The 23,149-nt window shown below is 36.2% G+C and overlaps 1 protein-coding gene across 7 annotated transcripts in view; it reads right to left on the reverse strand.

Annotated features, from left to right (window-relative positions):
* Positions 1 to 618: 618 nt before the first annotated feature.
* Positions 619 to 23,149, reverse strand: part of ETV1 (ETS variant transcription factor 1) — a 92,701-nt gene continuing 70,170 nt past the window's right edge. For 6 of the 7 annotated variants that reach the window (XM_068972580.1, XM_068972582.1, XM_068972579.1 and 3 more), the window contains 5 exons: positions 17,834 to 17,900; positions 16,216 to 16,286; positions 11,894 to 12,063; positions 5,893 to 5,994; positions 619 to 990 (listed from right to left, as the gene is read on the reverse strand). In XM_068972580.1, the coding sequence (XP_068828681.1) occupies positions 769 to 990; positions 5,893 to 5,994; positions 11,894 to 12,063; positions 16,216 to 16,286; positions 17,834 to 17,900 (632 nt within the window). In that variant the 3' untranslated portion in view covers positions 619 to 768. The remainder of the gene's footprint in view (positions 991 to 5,892; positions 5,995 to 11,893; positions 12,064 to 16,215; positions 16,287 to 17,833; positions 17,901 to 23,149) is intronic. The other variant, XM_068972581.1, reaches the window with a different exon arrangement.

Genomic DNA, 23,149 nt, shown 5'->3' on the forward strand with positions numbered 1-23,149 from the left:
TTAAAGGACAGTATTATTTGTATCTAAATAGCAAGGTGGCACCAAATACTTATACTGCTACTGGCCTGTGACTCAGTTTGGAGCCAGAGTCCAAAATTGTGCCCCTCATTTACAGTCATGGTGATACTCAGCTTCAGAGAGAATACCCATTGTATGGTTTTCCTCTGTGAGTCATATATAAAGCAAAACAAAACAAAAAACAGTAAATGCAATCTCTAAATAACTTTTTACAAGAGGTGCAAAAACAGTCATTTCTAACAATTAAACTGCCTTTTACAGTAGTTTTTTTTTTTTTTTTTTGTACACCTTGCGGAGACACAGAAATGATAGGGAAAAATGCCCAAGGCAGATAGTCTCCAAGTGGATATTTACACAATGTGAATTAACTGTACCATAGATACCCAAAGGAAATGAACATTTTCTAGGTTGTTACGAAATCAAATCAACATGATATAGCTTCATCATACTTAAAACTTGTAGGACCCCATCCCAAGCCTAAGTAAAAAGTAATACCCCAATCCCCCCTCCCATTCACCCATTATCTTCCTGTTACACAGAATAAATGTTTAGATTACCCCCACCCACCCTCAAATAAAGTGCGCAGCCCATTGCAGACCATCGAATAATGCAACAGGAAAGCCCCTTGTTGTGTATTATTATTTAAAAATAAAATACAAATGACAAAAATCAAATATTGAAGAGAATTCAGAAATTCTCTTCATCTTGCAAAAGAGCAGAAGCGCGAGGAGGCCCTTGACTGTCACTGTGTTAATACACGTAGCCTTCGTTATAGGGGTGGGGGTTGCAGCAGCCCCCTTCCGGCATGTAGGCCATGCTCTCGTCAAAGTGGGACAGAGGCACCGTGTCCTCTTCATTGATGTGACGTTCCATGTCTGTCTTTAGCAGTGGGCGCTGATTATCCGGAAAGGCCATGGAGAAGAGGGCTTCTGGATCACACACAAATTTGTAGACATATCTCTCTCCAGCCACCTGAGGGAAACATGGAAGAAAAAGCCCATCCTTATGTGGGATGTCGGGATGGTACCTAAACTTAGAGTAGTGGGCGTTTTGCAAGAGATACAAATATCCAATCATTATATTTTACACTGGAAGCTAACACAAGGTTGTTACGTCAATTACACCTCAATTAAAACACACACACACAAAACACAACCTCATCTTCATCATTCCCAAATGGGGAATGCAGGGAGAGAAATGAACAAAACATGGTTTAATGCTCCAGAAAGGATAGATAACAAAAGAAAAGGCAATCGAGTATTAACAGATACAGATAGGAAAAAAAAAAATTCCTCACTTTGTGGGATAAATTACAGTTCAAGCTAGGGAAATGCAAAATGCTGACCTTGAGTGATAATTACATTCATTTTAGATAAAACTAGAAACTAAGCAGTTTGTTGTTTTAATATAAATGTAAACTTACATTATTATTTGGGGAAAAAAATCAATGATTTCATCCAGGCATCTCACATTAAATTATTTTCCCCTCTGTTTGAAAAGGTAATAGCTTTCGTACTTATAAAATAACAAGACCTTTAAAATGTAGTGTTTCCCTCTTAACATTATATTTCTGAAATTGTAGAAAAGCTAAACTTTCAAACCTTAAAAGAAAAAAAATGCATTGTGTTTCTAATAAGACTAGACTAGTGCTTCACTGATTCGTGGGGTGAGCTATTCTTTTTCTTTCCTTTAATTTTTTTCTTTTGCACTGTATATTCTCATCTGAAAAAAGAAAGATGCACAGCCTTATTTAAATGAAGGATGGATCAACAGGGCAGTATTATCCTGGGTACATCACTTTTAAAAATGAAAGCAAGATGCCTTAGACAGACGTTAAGGATGTGTATATAGTGTCAAATTGAATTAAGAGGTGTAAAAAAAGTGGAAGGAATTTAAAATATACAATACAGAGGGAGGAAATGAGAAAAAGAAATGTGACAGCTGCCTGAAATAAAGGAGAAGTAGCCTAATTTGTAGGAAATGACACGTCCCAAACTTAAATTTTGAAGAGTAATGCTTCTCTAGGAAATTATAAACAATTGAGCGAAAAAAATACAGCCCTCCCCCACTGCCATTAATAGACAATGCTGAGCTTCTCAAAACCCCAGAGGGTTGGGGTAGGGGGTGGGAGTGGATGAATACAGCTCTTTGTATTAAGTTTGATGCTAACTTTTTGTGTGTATGTTGAGTTCGGTAATTTTAGAAAGGTGAAAATTACTCAGCACCTCTACTAGTCGCTTTGTACCATGCGGGAATGGTGAATTCATGGTTTATAAACTATCTGTGCATGTTTGTGGGAAAAAAACTACCAAAGAGCAAGCACTGTTGTTCTAGACTCAGATTTAGAATGTTTTTTGCCCTGGATTTTTTTTTTTTTTTTACCCTGTAAATGAAACCAATTTAGAGAATTCAAGATAATTCAAATACTGTGAATATTCTTAGGCTTGAAAACAGCCAACACTTAGGTTTTGGACAAGTTTCTTAAACTGCTCTCAGTTCCCCTCTCTTTTTTTTTTTTTTTTTTTTTGATGAAATGGAGGCAGGGAAGGCTTCTTGGAAAGCCTGTTGCAAGACTGAGATGGAAGTTTCTAGCACAGGGCATGCAGACAGAGGAGTCTGGAATAAGTTTATTCACTTTAGCCCTTTATAAAAAGGAAATTAAGTTCATAAAGGTGAAATGGTGAAACTGCCATAAAAGTAAAAATAGGCCCTATCAAAAACAAAGCTCAACAATACTAAATCCCAGTTTTCACGTTATTCCTTTGTTCAAAGTATTTTGAGAAAAAAATGAAGTAATTGGCCAGCATATCTCAGAGCATTTAATAACTGGCTTTGTTTTGTTTGTGGCCACTGAGAAGGAGGCATTTGCTTTGCTTTAGACTACTGGAATGTATAACCTGTTGCTATTGGTTATAATTATAAATTATTTAATAAATCATTGTAGGGAATTAAAATGTATGATATGCAATCAGCATTATAAAATCTCTTAAGCACCCTGCCTTGATACACTGTTTTACTTTTTCTTTCAGTAAACATATTTAGAGCTACTACTCTATTTATTGGATTATGTTAAATGCCACGAGTTTAGAACAAGGACTGATAAACAACCAAGGAACATAATGAATCCTCTTATTAGTAATACAATTACAATATGGATGTTATACATTGAGTATATATAAATAGTAATGCTTAGGTAAAACATTAATTTTGCAAGAAAGATGAATCAGAATTAAACAAGGAGGTTATCTTTTGAACTGTGCTTTGAAAGGCTAGCTATTTAAATTATGTGTTAACTCTTAAAACTTCAAAAATAGTACAGTAATATTGGAGGAAAACTTGAAATTACAGATTAAGCCAAAAGAAATAATAATTTGATTATATCATTCAGAAATAACCAATACTTATATATCTATAAATACTTTTATTTAGGCACTTCTAAATTTTGAAGTAAAAGCATATACATGTGTCATCTATAATGTATAATAATCATTACTTCACCATTTCTTCCTTCATCGCTACTGAAATAATCAGGGTTTCTTTCATGTTTTGATACACTTTGGTTGTATTTTTTAATTTTTTCACTTAATATTCTTTGACATACACTACATATACACAGAGTTTTAAGTTCATATACAAGCATCATCAGATAAACATTTTCCCCTACACATTAAAATATCTAATTCTACCTCATATGTTTTTTAAAGGACTGCACAGCTTTCCTCCAAATGATTACATTAGGACTTTCTTATCCATTATGTTATCAGGGAGAAAATGAAGCAATGAGAAAGCCACAGGTGTATCAGAGGGTAGCAAGCAGACTGGCTCAACACGTGTAATGAGGAGTAAATATGTTATGTCTGCAAAAACTGTCAAAAGTCTTAATTGTCGTGCTAGTTATAAGTACACTTCAACTTTTGCATTTTCATCTTTAAACGACCTATTCTTCCTTATATCATATGTGATACCCCAAAAGGCCTGTTAAGTACACATTTTGCTATCCTTTATTGGCTGATAAATAGTTGCTAACAGTTTCTCTTGGCAATTACAGCCTAATAGGGAAAATTTGAGGAGCCACATTTTTCTCTATATTCCAACATCTATGCTATCATTTGATCATTTGAAAGCATCTTGCCTTATTATTTTCTTAAAATAAGAGATATACAAATGGGATGTGTGATAACTGGATAAATAAATGGGAATATGGTAGTAATGATATCAGTAATAAGCCTAAGTTTGAATACCTTTGAGAATATCTAAGACCAGACATAACATCCTGCAGATACCCCTTTAAACACTGTGTAAAAGTTGAGGTATGATTAGATATTTTGAGATACTTTTTAGCTTTCTGTGACTGCTCCCTTTAGTAAGGGGCTTACTAGTCAAGATATACAAGCTATATATGTCTTGGCTTCAAGGTGCAAGATTTATTCACAGATACCATCTGCTGAAGACTTTCATTGCACCAGGTACAAGGCAAGTGTCTCAAGTATATTATTTCATTTAACGATCACAGCAGCTTCATGAGGAAAGAATATTGCTTCTTACTAGCAGAAGAATCTGTTCAAAAACAGTAATGTAACACAATGCTAACATGCAAACCAAAGTCATGACTGCCTTTGTTACTGCTGTGTAACACTGCTCAGGGGGCCTGCAGAGGACCTACTGTGCCAGTTTACTTGCTATGCCTGACTACGAAGACGGTGATGAAAACTGAAAGAATGGTATGTATCTGAAAAAGGTTGGCTGTAAACGGGAGTGGTTGGTGAATGAAAGGGAAGAATTAAAAAAAGACTCCAGGACTGAGATGGAGAAGACAGAGCAGATAGTAACTTTACAATTTGAGGGTGAGATTCAGGGAAACAGGAAGCAATTAAGAATCCAATTCAGCCTTATCTTTTAAGGTTCTTTGAAGTTCTAACTTACTGGCTGGCTAATCAGACAGCAGATTGCCTTTGGTCTAGAAAGCCCAAATGAAGCTATTTCCCCCTCTTCTTTTACCATTGTCATGGACCAACTGGTATAGTTTTTCTTGGCATAACATAAAACTATGCCATAATCTGTAATATGTAACTATGTTCATGTCTCCACAAATGAACAAAGGACACATAATGAAACTATAATGTAACACTCACAATGTATAAAGGCTAAAACTCCGTTCACTGTCAAGACTAATAGATTGAATACACATGCAAGGCTGAAGGATGTTAATAATAACAAATACCCAAATGTTTTATCTTTATTTATTCATTACCTTCTTCAAAAATATTAGATTTTGTCCCAAGTGTAATTCATTTGTTTTATCTCACACTTTTTAAACAAGCTACCTTGCAATATTAAGACACACTCATTTGAAATAAAGCATATTTAATATCATTACGCCAACAAGATAAGATTAAATACTCATTTCAAATCAACTGTTTAAGATGTTAAACTGTCAAGTAATGAAATCAGCCAAGAAAAGATGTTTTTCAGAATGAGAACAAGAAATGCTCTGAATGTTTTAAGAATCAGAAAAAGAGGGGACAAGGAAACATTCAGCTAATATTCAAAATTGTATAATTGTGGAGAATGAGCAAAATGTCAACAAGTTTTGGGGACATATATTGCCATATTAGTACTAAAGCAGGATATTTTTTTACGAAACACAGCAAAGTGGGGACTTCGAGAAAATCTCCAATTTTGTATTACACATTTGCCTATAATGCTCATAAATTTATAAACAGAGGTCTTGTAATAGGAAAACCAACAGCTAAGCATACGTTAAAGTGAGCAAAAACCTTGCTTCAGCAATGTAATGATATGTGGCTTTGAAGTATGACATGCGAATGAATATGAAACATTTCAATAAATTTTAATGCTGTGTTAGCTGCTCACCTTTTGCATGATTCCTTTCTCATAATAATAGCGGAGTGAACGGCTAAGTTTATCATAGTTCATAGCTGGCCTGTTTTTCTGAATGCCCCAACGCCTGGCCACCTGCCATTGAGACAGAATCACATTGTTGTGTTAAGTATTATCTTATCAACATATTTCATAAAAATTAAGTTAATTCATTAATTACTTCCAAACCATCTAAAACATATCCAAATCGATGGCATACATACAGGAGGCAAAAGCTATCATGATCTGTATTTCCTGGGTCTTGGTTTGCTTTTTCAACCAGGCACTAAGTGATCATTCTGAAACATCACAATAGAATTCATTGTCACTATTGTTTTGGATACAAAATTAAATGGAAATAAGGGAATGTGTTTACAACAGGAATGAAAAGGCTGCAATTCACCAAAATGAGGCATATTTCCCATTCTGAGGTCCCCTTTCTGCTTTGTCCTTATTTCTTTTTCATTTTAAAAACTAAAGATCAAGAGCAACTTTATCTATAAATAAAGATCTCTTGGTAAAGGTGTTTTTGAGGTTATGATAAATCAAAGGAAAAAAGATACCCTGCTTGACGCTGGCTAAAACACACTGGCTAAAAGACAAGTGGCATCGTATGCACAAATTAGTAAGCTGAACTGTACATAATTTTTATTGCCTGAAGCAGCATCAGAAAATAAAAAAAGTACAGTCAATACTAAACTGGTGGAATTAAGCATTCATTTAAAGAACAGTAATTGGATGCTAAAAATAAGAAGGAGGCAAAAAAGGTCACCATGTATATGAGTCCACAAACAAAAATCTCTAAAGCAGAATATCCACTTTGTGGTTTTGTGAACGATCTCTGAGCTTTTTATAATATGGCTTTGGAAGCGCAACTCTTCTGGCAAAGACAAAGTTCTTCAATAGAGCTTTAGTAAAACTTCCTTCCTCAACGAATCTGTATCCCCTCCCTCTCCCTCCCCACTACCCTGGGCTAGCTGTAGAGGATCCAGGACAGGGTGGCCTGCTTTTGTGACCCCAGTCAAAGTCACATCCTCATTGATTTCCACTTTTGCTTCATCTGAGCAAAAATTGCAGCTCCCATGTATACCTTGGCAACCTGGAGAAAGCATTTTCTAATAGGGTTAACATTCTCCTTCAAGTTCACAGAATTCCAAGTTGTTGTTGTGTGTCATATACCAAGATCTTACAGAATGCTTTGCAGAAATACTCTATTTTATTAGCAATAACCTTTCTCTGTGTTTTTTTTCTTTAAAAAACACTGATCTTTTCTATTTTCTCTCTCACTAATTTCTATTTCCTGAATGAAGATACAATGTAATTTAGTCACATACATCAGTATACTTTTTAAAAGCAAAATATGTGATGTCAAATCCCTGTGACTAAGTATCCCCAAATAGAAAGTCACAGTGACAGGCACACATTAATATTCCATTAATTAATGGATTAATTAACTAATGGATTCCATTAATAATAATCAATCCATTAATTAATTTCATTAACTAAGATAAACAATTTTAATGTAAATGTTGGGAGCAATAGTGTGATGGGCAAGTGGCAATAATAAGTGAAAGAAATACTTTCTAAATAAAACATCTTAACAGCTAACAATGGACATCAGTGAATCTTTAACAGACAGGACAACTGAAGAGCCCGCGAACCTGAAGGGGATGTGAAAATAAATTATCAGTATCTCCTTAAACTGAACAACAATTTCTGAATACTTTGGCATTTGTTAATAATTTTTTTCTAGACGCTCACCAGGATGTACCTAGAAAGCAAAATAACCTGTGACAAACTTAACAACAACAAACTTAACAACAACTTTCTCTCTCCCCAAAGGAAGTCTTTAAGGAGAAAAAGATGTCTTTTTTTTAGTATCATAAGCAGAGTTTGACGTTTATGACGCCAGCTAATTCACAGCACTGTGGGTATCAGTAGACATATTAAAACAATCATATTTATTTTTAGAGCTATTTCGATATCACATTTATCATAAAGTTGAGGAAAATGAGACATACCCATATGCCTAGGAGATGCAGACACGTTATGGGAGATAAAGGAATGAGATCTAGAAATCTGCTTTAACACTGTGCCTCTAGTTTACAATATTGGACCAAGCACTTAAAAACTGGATAAGAAGATACATCCCGTGTTGTGTTCCTATCATAATAAAATTGTTTTAAAAGACTGAAACTTAAAATGAACAGATAACATAAAAACTTCCAGGACAGGTTAGACCATCCAGCAACTAAGAAAGTCCATCCAGCCCTCACGAATGACCCATCACAATCACCACTACATCCGGCCAAAGGACCATTTTCAACATGGAGCGTGTACAACGGTGACAATACTTTTAGTAACTTCTATATAACATTCTTTCAAATGAAAACGTTGGCTGTCAATGAGGAGAGTGGAAAGACCTCTGTAGCACCATAGCAGTTACCCTTATTGTCAAATGAATTAAATAGGACAATGTTATTGTTCAATTATTAATATTATTCAATTTATTTTTAAAAATCATGCTTGAATATGCAACAGTAAACCTAGAAACCACAACTTGGGCCTGGCTCTCAGACTTCTCGATAAGTCTTCCAGCTCAACAATCTTGAATATTACCAAAAGACTTCTACTTAGGTGGCGTTAGTAGTAAAAACCCACCTGTGAATAAAGGAGATGTAAGAGACGTGGGTTTGATCTCTGGGTCAGGAAGGTCCCCCAGAGGAGGAAATGGCAACCCACTCCAGTATTCTTGCCTGCAGAATCCCCATGGACAAGGTAGCCTGGTAGGCTGTAGTTCATGGGGTTGCAAAGAGTCGGACACCCATGATTAATTCAAAAATAAGATCCCATAATTTCAAATATCTCAAAGAGAGAGAAGGTAAAGATTATACGCTTGGTGAAGTTATCCTAAACACATGGAGCAGATGATCAGTGCAAGACTAAAGTCTCACTCGGTATCATTTTAAACTGCAAGATGGAATACACAGAAGTGGAACTTAAAGTCATTCCAACAAGGATGGTTTCACAGCCACCTTTCATGAGCTGCGCTGTCACAGACCCTCAAAGAACTGCTGTGTGATTGAAAGAAGAGGGTGACCGGGAGCCACGGAGACTAAAGGAATTTCACAAACACTTCCCAAAGAAGAAATTTAAACATAAACAGCAGAGTCATTGCCTGATGGAAGCAACTGCAGCAGCGAGCAATGCAGCAATCAGAAATGGATTGTTTCATTTTGAACAAAAGGCCTTCGGAGACGTTCAGTGCTTACTTAGCTATTACCAGGGAGTTAGTTACTATTTGGAAATGGTCTGCTGACACTGAATTCCTCAGCTCTTTTTTTACTTTCAGAGTCTGCTTAGAAAAGGTATCTAAATGTTAGTTTGTCATAAGAACAGATATAATTGTATTCCTTCTAGGCTAAAAAAATTAAAAAGTCACAGAGATTATTCACAAGCTGATATAACATAATGGTCCCCTGGTCAAGTCTCCTATGTTAGTTGTTTCAACACGATCAGCTTAAAAATCTACACATAAAGAATTTAATCACTTGCCTAAGAATTTTTACACTTCTAAGTGGATCAGTATGATGTAATTCAGTCATACCCCCATCCTAACAAATGAAAGTGGAAGTGAAGGCCATCCGACTCTTTGCAACCTCATGGACAATACAGTCCATGGAATTCTCCAGGCCAGAATATTGGAGTGAGTAGCCTTTCCCTTCTCCAGGGGATCTTCCTGTCCTGACCCAGGAATCGAACTGTGGTCTCCTGCATTTAAGGCAGATTCTTTACCAACTGAGCTATCAGGGAAGCCCATGGTAACAATAAAAAAATTCTGTTTCTGCTCACTTTAATCACAGATGGACAGAAGTAACTGATATAAATCCCTGCTGGATGTCCTTAAGGTCTAGTATGAACCAACTCTTGCAGTGATTATTAACATCTTTCATGAGATGAAGAGCTCATATTCTCATCATTACTTAACGGGCTTTCAAATTACTTTATGTTAAGTGATTCTAGCCTCAATCTTTAGTGCTTCACATTTTTGTGGTTCTTTCACCTACATTATTTAAGTACATCTACATAAAAATGAATTTCCTTTGACAGCCAAATTAAGTTTTAGACACAATACAAAATTCAACTACCCAAACATTTAGCCCATACTTGATAATGGATACTTACGGTTTTGAACCTGAGCCCTCTGTATGTGGGTAGGTATGTATGCATGTATCTGTGTATACTTGGTGTGGGGCTAAAGAAAATGGAAACATAACCTCTCATTGATATAACCTGGAGTAGACTTAATTGTGTTCATCAGTTCTTCTCATTTCATACTTTGTTCAATCCATATTCAAATCAGATAATCCCTTAAATCTTTACAAGTATATCGTCTTATCTTCTGGATATCAAATTAGGACATATTATCTGATTATAACTGAATACACAGACACACAGATAACGTAAGATGTATATAGGTCCATTAGCCTAGGTTGTAGATGTCAAATCTACATGAAACGAATTAATTTGAGTTTAAAAAAATAGATATCTCTGATATTTTTTTTTACTTTTCTGGGGTGTTTAGATACAACAGCCAATATGCATCATAGCCATGTTAGCTACAGTCTCCCAATGCTTTCTCAGCTAATGTAAGGAGAGAAAGCATCTTTCATGAAAAGACACAAACTTTTCATGAAAGTTTGCCCTTTAAACTTCCCTGCTGGCATAGTGGTTGAGAGTCTGCCTGCCAATGTGGGGCACCTGGGTTCGATTCCTGGTCCAGGAAGATTCTACCTGCTGAGGGACAGCTAAAGCCGGTGTGTCACAAACAACCACTGATCCTGTGCTTTAGAGACACTGCTCCACAACAAGACAAGCTACCACATGAGAAGACTCGCACTGCCACCAAGACCCAGCACAGACAAAATTCTTTTAAAAGTGTATGGCAAAATCAACACAGTGTTGTAAAGTAAAATAAAGTAAAATTAAAAAAAAAAAAAAAAGAGAGAGAAAAAAAGAAAAAAAAAAGTGTAAATAAATATAAAATGTCACCTTTCTCCTGAGGTCCAAATGCTATTTGGTAGGTTACACTGTAACAATAATAGTAGCCTTAAATCTAAAGCTACTCCCAGGAAGAATAAACATTGAACTGAGAAGTTTTATAGGAAAATACTCCATTTGTATGTACACAAGGGCAGGTTGGAAGGGGGTAAGACAACTGAACAGAGTGAAAGGAATTCCATTTACCCAAGTATCTCTATCCAGAGTCCTCTCATTTTGGCAATTTCTTAGGTATCATGGTGATATTTTAAACTTTATTCTTACCTTCCAATGGAGTGTACACTGCCCAGCTGATCTGAAACAGGTATCACCATTAATCAAAGGGAAACAATATTCCTATAGGTCTGTGTCTCCTAAGAGACACCTAAGGAGTGAGAATTTCCCACTGTGACCTTTGAGTGCCTTTATTCCCACAGCTGTGTCTCCCCTACAGCCCTCTTACACATGACTTAGTTCTCTAAATGTTTCTCTCCGACCCTCCTACCAAAAATCAAGATTATCGAATTAATAACTTCTAAATCTCAAGAACAATTCCTCTCTCCCTAAAAGGAGTTGAACTTGATGCACATTCCTCTCTTTTGCAAAGACCATCCAACATGCCCAACTCAGATGCACCTTTAGAGCAGGCCCAGGCCCTGCCCTACAGAGTCAGATACAAATGAAGTGACTTAGCACGCATGCACAGTGAAGTTCTTGTTGATTTTCTTCAACATCAATTCTATAGGATGGTATTCAACTGGAACAAGCCTGGAACATGTTCATTTCTTATTTTACATGTGTGACTGCTTTTTTCTTTTCCTTTGGACTACCTTTTCATTCAAAATGTTCCCTTAAAGTTTTAAAATTAAAAAATGAATTTTTGGTATATTAATCAAGTATGTGTCTTTCGATTATACCATAGCTGATTTCCCTAAACAGAATCTATGAAACTCACCTCTTCAGGCTCAATCAGTTTAAATTCCATGCCTCTCCCAGTCCAGGCAATAAAATGGGAATTTGAAGGGTCGTCTAGAAGAGCTACCAAAAACTGCCACAGCTGAAGTGATCCCCGCCGCTGGTATGTGGGTCCTTCCCGATACATCCCTGGCTCTTGTTTTATGTCTCCTAAATTAAAAACAGTGTAAGTTTCTATGATTATTAAATTTATATTAAAATAATCACTAAAAATGGTTAAACCACAACTAAAAGAGTTTCGAAATACCAAATAGGAAAAGGAGTACATCAAGGCTGTATATTGTCACCCTGCTTATTTAATTTATATGCAGAGTACATCATGAGAAATGCTGGGCTGGAAGAACCGCAAGCTAGAATCAAGATTGCTGGGAGAAATATCAATAACCTAAGATATGCAGATGACACCACCCTTATGGCAGAAAGTGAAGAGTATCTAAAGAGCCTCTTGATAAAAACGAAAGAGGAGAGTGAAGAAGTTGGCTTAAAGCTCAACATTCAGAAAATGAAGATCATGGCATCTGGTACCATGACTTCATGGGAAATAGATGGGGAAACAGTGTCAGACTTTATTTTGGGGAGGCTCCAAAATCACTGCAGATGGTGACTGCAGCCATGAAATTAAAAGACGCTTACTCCTTGGAAGAAAAGTTATCACCAACCTAGATAGCATATTGAAAAGCAGAGACATTACTTTGCCGACTAAGGTCCATCTAGTCAAGGCTATGGTTTTTCCTGTGGTCATGTATGGATGTGAGAGTTGGACTGTGGAGAAAGCTGAGCGCCGAAGAATTGATGCTTTTGAACTGTGGTGTTGGAGAAGATTCTTGAGAGTCCCTTGGACTGTAAGGAGATCCAACCAGTCCATTCTAAAGGAGATCAGTCCTGGGTATTCTTTGGAAGGAATGATGCTAAAGCTGAAACTCCAATGCTTTGGCCAGCTCATGTGAAGAGTTGACTCACTGGAAAAGTCTCTGATGCTGGGAGGGATTGGGGGCAGGAGGAGAGGGGACAACAGACGATGAGATGGCTGGATGGCATCACTGACTCATGGATGTGAGTTTGAGTGAACTCTGGGAATTGGTGATGGACAGGGAGGCCTGGCATGATGCAATTCATGGGGTCACAAAGAGTTGGACACGACTGAGTGACTGAACTGAACTGAACTGAAATAGGGATTTAACACAGTTAAATGGTTGAATATAAACCAGGAATCTGCAAACTTACAGTTAACTACACATAGGTCAATATAAATGCACACAGGGCAAAATAAATGCACAGATATCACTGACTTATAAAAAGGCTGTATCTTTTTTTTCTTCAGATACATTTTAAAACTGATAGTATCTAATCCTACTTCTTTACTTCACTGCTAATGCCATCTCTTACTACTCTAAGCAGGGCTTCCCTGGTGGCTCAGATGGTAAAGAATCTGCCTGCAATGTGGGAGATCCAGGTTCAGTTCCTGAGACAGAAAGATCCCCTGGAGAAGGGAATGGCTACCCACTCCAGTATTCTTGCCTAGAGAAGTCCATGGACAGAGAAGCCTGGCAGCCTATACAGTCCATGGAGTCACAGAATCGGACATGACTGAGCGACTAACACACACACACACACACACACACACACACACACACACACACACACACACACTACTCTAAGCAACAGTGGAGAGGGAGTAATCAATTTTAAGCTCCAGGCACTTTATTTATACAAATTAAAATTTGCAAACTACAATTTATAAATACCTAATTGATTTGCATGTGACAAACTATTGAAAATTTAAATGCAAATGTTTCAAAGCAAATTTAATAGCAGCTTAAACTCTGTGAGCTAAGTAAAAATCAGGAAAATATCATGGGTAATGCAAGGCATACTGGATTACCATCATGCCATCTTTCTACACCTTCATATTGCCACCATGCTTTTCTCAGCTGGCAGCAAATGAAAATTCTCTCATTTTTCCTTATCTCTTGTTTACATTGCACTTATTTGAGTTTAGCTTGTTATTCTTTTTCTGAAACTCCAATTCAAAAGTGCATATACACATAAAAATGAACACACCAGAGTTTTCTGTAAATCTGTATTTTTAAACAAGAAAGGATTGTTCGTGCTACATACAAACTGTTAAAGTCTATTAAATAGATTACAGCAATAAAGGTGTCAGTTTCCAATTCTTTGGTATAAATCTGGTCAGATATTTTGGTTTTACCAAAAGCAAACAAACGAACAAAAGAAAACACAAACACAACTCAGTTTCATGACTACTGATTATACACTTCCAGCTCCAGCAAACTGTCTCAAAAATATGTGGAACCAGTCACATTGGGAATTGAATGTCTAAGGCCCTATAAGCATATCACTATTAATGCATGAATTTCTCTCCTTCATGCAGAGGGAAATTGCTTAGAAACAATTTAGACAGAATATATTTAAGGTGATATACTAACCCAAAGAAAGGCTTTTTAAAACTTTCCTTTGGTCAGAAGACAAAATACACCTTTTGAAATTATGATAGAAAAAAATACTTTAAAAAAATCAAAGTAAAATTTTTCACTCAATAGCTGCTAAAAATCATTATGCTGTTTTAGTCTAAGCTATAGAATATGGAAGTGTCTCTTCATATTGTTCAGTGATAAGTTTTATTTATCTTAGTTTTTCCTTCTGAGATTTAGAAATTTTCATGGGGGCGAATGAATAATTTTGCAGATGGAATGAAACACTGTCAAATGTTCTAACCTTTACATTGCTTCTGCCTATAAAACTGACTGATCATATTCGCCTTGCACAAGGAAAAAAAAAATTCTTTGATTTTCTTTCTTCTTGTTCTCTGTTCTTTATAAAATGTAAGCCCAATACACTATTTTGCCCAAAATATTTTCTTAGTATAAAGCTGAGAAGTATTTAAAAATCAAAGGGAAAAAATAATCAAGACAATTAGCTTTCCCAAACACAAGTGTGACTCTGTCTTTGCCCTGTTAGATTATACCCTGATCTTGTCTATATTTTGAACTGTTTTTCTTCCTTACATGCCCATACTAATTATCGTCATTTCTTAAAAAGTTAACTATGAAAGGAACTGATGAAGGTCATTCCAAAAAATAGACTTTCTGCTTTATTTCAAGAGAAAAAAACTAGATTTTAAGCATTCTGATACTCTGCTAATGGTGCTAAATACAATAACCCACATCAAACCTCTGAAACTCAAAGGTTAAAACTAACATTTATTATAGAATAAGACTGAAAAGGTGATCCATTTAACCCATGACCTTGGCATGAATTTAGCAGTTTAAAGGGAGGCTAAGGAAACAGATATTCCCAAGACTGGTCATTCTGTCTAATAAGTCTAAGAGTAGCAAAAGCATCAAGAACAAAGTAGTCTTCAAGCAACTAATTAGAGATAGAGGAGCAATCTGCGCATACCCTTTGCTGTTTAAATAATGACAATTAAAACTCCCAAGAGCTACCAAGTCATTACAGCCATGATCCTGAAAGTTTGTGCAATCAGCTAATCAGAAGGCCCCTGCTCATTTCCTGTTAAACAATCAAAGCAGGAAATATGGGACCACTCCGAAGAACCACTAAGTCAATCAACTGTTCGCTTTTTACCCAAGCCTCCTTCTAGATGCCGACTGTTGCGCTTTGTCAAGAGAAGAGGAGTCTCTCTAACTTGACACCCCATACCCCTTTCTAACATGTGGGGGTGATGTTTTCATTTTCATTGCCACAGCAAGTGATATTAAAAAGGTAGTGCTTTCCTAAATCCATTTGGAGCAATTACAAACTAATGTCGCATTAGTAATGAACATCTTCCAAAGGAAAAAAAAAAAGAGGATGCACAATCACTAACTAAATGGGCAGCTATGTTGCTCCTGTGTTCCATAATGCATCTTTTCATGAACAATAAAAGGCAAGAGGCTACATTAGTCATCTGTGCGTCCACAGTAGCAAGCTTTCTGCTCCGCTTTGTTAATTACAGGATCAGCTTTCAATACATCTCAAACAACAAGCTGCATGTACTCAGTCGGGCAATGGAAAGGGCCCTCTCTTATTCTACATAAAGCTCAGCAAGAACGATACTGTCTTTAAAAATGGGATCTCTCATAGGACAAAAGAGAAAAGCTTCTTAATGGGAAAAGGAAAGGGAATTTATAAGAGGTAAAGTTTAGCGAGACTTGAGTGCACTGTAAGTGATGAGCATGAAAATCTTTAAGTAGCAATGTTCACTGCTTTCAGGAGAGGCGAGGGTGATCTCTCCACAGCCTCTTACAGAAATCAAAACTTGATACACGACGAAAAACCTACCATCGAATTTCTCTGGGACGACACAGGTATCATCATAAAACTGCCTGGGGCCCTTTTCAAACATGCAGCCTGTGGAGGGGAAATGGGATACATTTATTCATAACAGAAATAAAACTCACAAACAATTCAAAATATAACCACGAATGCAAAAATGGAGGCAGAAAAGGACTTCTCCGCTTTTCCACTCTGTGACCTTGGACGGATTATTTAACCTCTGTGCCTCAGTTTCCTCATCTATAAAATGGGAATGATAATAAACCAACTATCTTATAGGGCTGTTGTAAGGATTGAATGGTTCAATATATGCAACTTCAGAACAGTGACTGGCACATGGTAATACATGAAAGTTAGCTATATATATTATTACTAACCCAATAATGCTCATGTAAACACTGGCAAACCTGCTATGTAAAACAGATTATCTTCTTTTTTGTTTTCTTCCAAGTTTCCTTATTCAAACAGATGAGAATTACTGACATTTATATTGCATTATGATCCTGATGAACTGAAACAAATACAGTTTACCCCCTCACTCCTTTACAGAAATATTTATTGGCATTAACCTTCTCATGATTTCATCTTCAATAGACAAGTCAGATTAAAAAAAAAAAAAGAATTTTCCTTTATTGCTAAATCCTTAGGAAAAATGCAAAATAAATTGATGGCTTTCTACAATCATTTTCTCCCCCAAATATCCTTGACTGTGGGACTTTCATTTAATTGCTATTATCTTTAATTACTAGGAAGAAATTTCACATAATTTAGTCACAGTTTTATTTCTCATAAGTATTGGTCTCTGTGGTAGGTACATAATAATAACAACAACAACAATTAAATTGCATTTGTGAAATATTTCGGTCTCATATATTCTGGATTTTCCATCTCATTTTACTATCCTTTAAACACAGCGGTTAACTTCTATTGATATCATTTATGCAAAACAAACAATGTTAGACTCAACCTAGAAGATGGATCCAAGTCATTTCACTGAAAACACAGACTGTTGACATCAAGGACTGTGCACATAATTCAGGAAATACTTTAAAGGTTAGTCTATCACGATAAAGGAACTTTCATACATGATCTTGCAAATATCATGCCCATTAGAACAAAACTTTCCCACCGCAGTTACTGTAACACATCCATGAGAAAAACATCTTTTCTAAGCCTCTTATGTGAGGCTTAACAATTACTTGTCCCAAAATGTAAAATCCAGGATGTTTAAATGTGAATGGATTTAAATCAACTGCATTTTATCTCAACACAATGACTTAGCTCTCTCAAGCAAAACTGAAAATTCCTTGAAGATACATTTCGGCAGACAGCAGTAAGGTGGGTGATCTATAAAGCACATGCTCTATTTTAAAAGGATATGGTTGTTGGCAAAAAAGAACAGAGAAATTCATTTATCAGCTGTTTATATGCACATGACTCATGTTAACAAAATATAAGAGATCATCACCCGAAAAATCTTCCTTTTACTTCAAAAATTTTAAAACAATGGTTTAGTGGACCTAAGTGATTTTTCCTGTATACCATGATAATGTGACAGCATCCTGAGGATGGCTGATTATGTTAACAAGTATTTACAAGAATTTCAATAATGAAAAACTTAACTTCTGTTCTGCTGGGATGAGTCAGGAAGCCTTCTTGCCTCATATAAATGGAGTGGCAGCTAGGCACTTCTGAAAGAGGAAACAACATCGGTCAAAGAGAAGTCTGGAGCTGAAAACATGTTGTTATCAGTGGACAGAGTGCAGATAGGAAAGTAACAGAAACAGACACGAGTCTCCTGAGGGGAACTTGTCAACACATAGTTAACATTGCAGGTGGAGCCTGCATAAGAGACATAAAGGTTGAGAACCATGGTGAATAGTGATTCTCCTGAACAGGTGTGTGAATTCGAAGTTTCACCCACACCAGCCTGCCTAAAGTAAAGGTTGGCTGTGCAACAGCACGTAAATGTGATGGAGTCCTCAAAACAAATAGCGTCATGAGTTAAAAGACATTTCAGGATATGTATGGGATAAATTTGCTTACCCATTGGCAACCAAAGCAAAGATCAATAAAAGACTCGTTCATAGTTTATTTCATGAACATTGGCTAGAAATCATGATGAAAAGACAAAACTGTTATGTCTCTTATAATTACTTCAGCCTAGTAAGATGACTGCTATTTTTTTTTCTTCAGACAAAAACAAGATTGACTTTTCATTTTGTTAAGCCCACAGGCCATATTCAAAGCCAGTGAGGCTATAAAAGAGAAATCCAACAGCAACAAATTCAACAGCAAAAAATCCAACAGCAGAAATCCAACAGCAAACACCATTGCTATCTTAAGAGCGAGGCCTTACTTGTATGACCAACTTCATTCATTCCTGAGAAAATAAAATTTGGTTAATGGTTAAACTTGAGTCATAGTGATGGCTGTGTATCTAATGTGTTTAGCAGCCTAGATATGGAGAAAAGGAAAGAAATACAGATTTAAGAGACAAAAGATAAAAATTCAGGTCCTTCATTTACTACTAATAAAGCTATATGACTTTAGATGAGCCATTTTCTAAGTTTATATAAAATAGAGGACTGGGTCACATGTTATCTGAGTCTGCTCTTCTTTGACTCTGAATTTGGAAGCTCACTCACATAAACAGAGGTCAATTTAGGGTGAAGACTGAAGGTTCAACCTCAAGACCCTCCACTTGCAAAAGTGCTGCTGAGACCTTAAGCCTAATTTTGTATATGCCATTTCATTTACTTTTTCTTTCAGGTTCCACATTTTATAAGTTTTTAGGTACCTAAAACCTGGGTCCAAATCTGAATATAACATATACAGTTTCCATAGAAATGCATAAACATGATTACGTTGATTCTATCTTCTGTATGAATTACTAAAGATTTTAAAGCAACATTTACAAAAATAAACATATACAAAAAAAGAGGGGCTTCCCTCGTGGCTCTGCCTGCAATGCGGGAGACCCGAGTTCTATCCCTGGGTTGGGAAGACCCCATGGAGGAGGGCATGGCAACCCACTCCAGGATTCTTACTTGGAGAATCCCCATGGACAGAAGAGCCTGGCGGGCTACAGTCCATGGGGTCACAAATAGTCAGACATGACAGAGCAACTAAGCACATACAAAATTAGATGTTTAAAATATATGACAGGCTGCTATTTAATATAAGAATACAACCGTCCACCCCTTGTAGTAATTCTGAACAAGTAATAGCATTTAAGTGAACTGGAATCTAAAGGCTCTTATCAGTCTATAAACTTTCATGCTATAATAGATAATGACTATTATTTAGCCCACATGTCATTCTTTTTAGGCCTTGAATGTTCCATTTGTAAAGTCTATCTGATTTTCTAAAAATCTGCCTGGTGATAAATGTCAACCAAAATATGAGATATCATTTCACAGAAAAAAAGCATACATTATAAGATCTTAGTCAAAAACATCTTAATGGCGATCCCTAATAGCAATAACATTGAAAAGCATCTAGCAATCAATAGTTTACAAGCTGAAAATAGTGTCAAACTCATTTTCAAACATTTTATTGTGCTGTGCCTTCTTTAAAGTATTATATAGTTTATAGTTCCAACCCTATAAAAGGCAAGGTTAAACCTTGTTTTCTGATATCAGTGCTTATAATAAAGTTGCAATGGAGCTGATCTTCTGGGTCACCAAATAATTAGCAATCTATTTTATCCCAACTTCTTAACCAATGGTACTTCAAATTAATGTTTAATGTTATTTTGATTTATTGCCAAGGCATAAGGTCCCTCATGCAGCTGGGCCTGGAAGGGACTGTGTTAATGACTCTGCCATCAGTTCAGCAGCTGTTTAGAGGCAAGCATTTTGTTGAACTGATGTTGACACCCTGCCACAAAATACTTTTACTGACTGCTGCACAGCTGGAGTGTGGCTGCAAAACAGCTGGCTGGCTCTGGAGGCAGCTAGAAAACATACAGGTTAAACTCTATTATATATAAGAGGGATTAAATGTAGCCCTTCCTCCCCAGAGGGGGAGAAAAAAAGTTCAAGCATGTCTGAGAAAGTTGAAAGGCCAGTTTATAAAAGTACTCCAATATCACACAAAATAAGCATATTCCGGAAAACTAGACATTGGACATCAAAGATAGGATTCAATGTGTAATTTCACTAACACTCAGGTATTTACTGAACTGGACAATTTGTTTTCTGCTGTGCTTTAATATTCTTCATAAATTCTCCTTATTAATCTATGATGTTTACAGTATACTAATTTAAAATTCACCATAAATTAATGACATAAAATACACCTGATGCCAGGCTTCCATTACATTTCCAAAGGCTCAACTTATAATCTAAGTTCTAAAAAAAAAAAGCATCAAACAGCAATTTAGAAAAAAAATGTATCTGTAAGAATATATTTGTGTTTATGCCAGTTCTTATACTATTTATTATACCTCAGGGTAAATAAAATTAACATCTAGCTCTTGAAATTGAGACACTTGGCTGCATTGTCTAAATTCGGTCTGTCTTTAAATTCAGCGTCCTTTATACAGAAAAGAGAAGCCTGAAAATATATGGTTAAGAGGAGTTTATTTCCCTAAAGTAACTAAAGTCATGTTATCCTAAAGTGATATCAGTTAATTTATGACCATCAGAGTGGGTCAGACTCTAATCAAATTGTAGAAACATTTCCAAAGTGATTATTCAATCAAATGACTAACATGGTTAATTAGGAGCCATAAACATTGCTCTGAAGTTCATCAAAGTAATGACTTGCCCAGAAAAATTACTGCTAATTAAATTGCCTGCTGCTTTCATTTCTACCTTATCTAATAAAAAATCCAACCAATGAAGTTTGGCATTACATTTTAACTTTTGCTAAATGCTCAACTCAGATCCAAACTAGCCAAGTGGCGACTTCAAAGGCAAACGTTTTGTAGCAGGGAATGGAGGCATTTCATACATATTCATTTATATTTATTTATGAAATAAAACTTCTATAATTCAGTGACAATCATAAGCTGCAGTTTAGCCTATGCACAAATGTTAAGATGACTCCTTATTTACACTGTCTTGATATGCATCTATAATTATAATCTTAGGACCATTAGTATGGCAGTGATTACAAACATATACCTTGTCATCTAAGAGACCTGGTTTTGAAATCTTAATTCTGATGTTTTGTGGGAGCAAAACATTTTGTTAGTTATTTAACATCTCTCTCAACCTCCACATCTGTAAAATGGGAATCACAGTGATTTCCTTCAAAGATAAGACTATATGGAACAAGCCATGCGTAACATTAGGAGAAGGCAATGGCATCCCACTCCAGTACTCTTGCCTGGAAAATCCCACGGACGGACGGAGGAGCCTGGTGTGCTGCAGTCCATGGGGTCGCTGAGAGTTGGATATGACTCAGTGACTTCACTTTCACTTTTCACTTTCCCGCATTGGAGGAGGAAATGGCAACCCACTCCAGTGTTCTTGCCTGGAGAATCCCAGGGATGGCGGAGCCTGGTGGGCTGCCATTTATGGGGCTGCACAGAGTCGGACACGACTGAAGCGACTTAGCAGCAGCAACATGGGTAACATTATGCCCAGTTTCTGAGAACACTAAGAATTTAATACAAGGTACTTATTATTAACAGAATCTATTTTTAAGTGACTCTCATAAGTATTTAAAGTATGGGAACCACAGTACTTACAACAAAAAGTAATTATGTATCAAAATTATTTTTGTATCTTAATTTTCTATTCTTATAGAAGGTATCTACTGAGATGGCTGACACTGCTTATTCATATGCTTACTCATAATATTCTTCATAAATATATTAACCTGTGATATTTAAAATATTGATTTAAATTCATTATAAATTTATGACGTATAAGGTTTAAGTGAGATGCTCCATTATATTTTCAAAATATTTGGAGGTACTTCTTTTAAGCTTCCTTTTTATAGTATTATACCCCAATATTTGTTGCTACATTTGGACTTTCATTTAAAAAATTTTAAATTCAGTCTGTAAATTGAATCATGTCTATTTAATTTAGGATAAATAATTTTTTTAAATTTTGAAACTTATGGATCAAAGAGCATGTCATAAAGACACAGCCAAATCAGCTTGCAGAAACTAAACTGCTTAAAATTTGTCACAGATAAGTTCATGGTGATGAAAGCTGATCTAATATGCTGCAAAAACTCAAAGCAGCAAAACACGGTTGTTATTTTAATGCCCTAAACACTGTGGGGGGAAGTTAAGAGTAAACTAACACCCTAAACTACCTCATTTGATTAATCTTCCCCTTTATTAATACTGGTAAAATTTCCTTTAATAAAGATGCGAAGGTACGAAACTAAAAACTCCGTTTCTGTTTCTTGACTTGCATTTTACAGCTGTAGTGGGAAATATAATACTGATTTGGGAGGCTTTGCCGAAGACCTGCTCACAAAGTGCAGTTGGCATCTGCCAGGCACTTTTCTGGTTTGCCTAAGTGCTACCCTGTAGTCCAGAATGAAGCTTCCTCTTCAGGGCATGGTTTGCCTAAAATTTCTAGGAGCTGAACAGGCCAGATCAGAGAGCAACTATCTGCCACATTTGTATGAGATATCCCTACAATGTGTTGAAACTGTTTGTTATCAAATAGTGTATGCACTGGAGAAGGAAATGGCAACCCACTCCAGTGTTCTTGCCTGGAGAATCCCCGGGATGGGCGAGCCTGGTGGGCTGCCATCTATGGGGTCACACAGAGTCGGACACGACTGAAGTGACTTAGCAGCAGCAGCAGCAGTGTACAAACCTGAAAACCCTCCAGATTGCAAATTCTATTTAAGAGGGGAAAGCACCTTGCTTTCATTTGATGCTTGTAGTTAAATTCCTGAAAAAAATAATTGGTGTGATAACTTAATTAAGCATACAAATCTCAAAGAGTAAATGAGAAATCTC

This window comes from Capricornis sumatraensis, chromosome 5, assembly GCF_032405125.1.
Source record: "Capricornis sumatraensis isolate serow.1 chromosome 5, serow.2, whole genome shotgun sequence".
Lineage (NCBI taxonomy): Eukaryota > Metazoa > Chordata > Mammalia > Artiodactyla > Bovidae > Capricornis > Capricornis sumatraensis.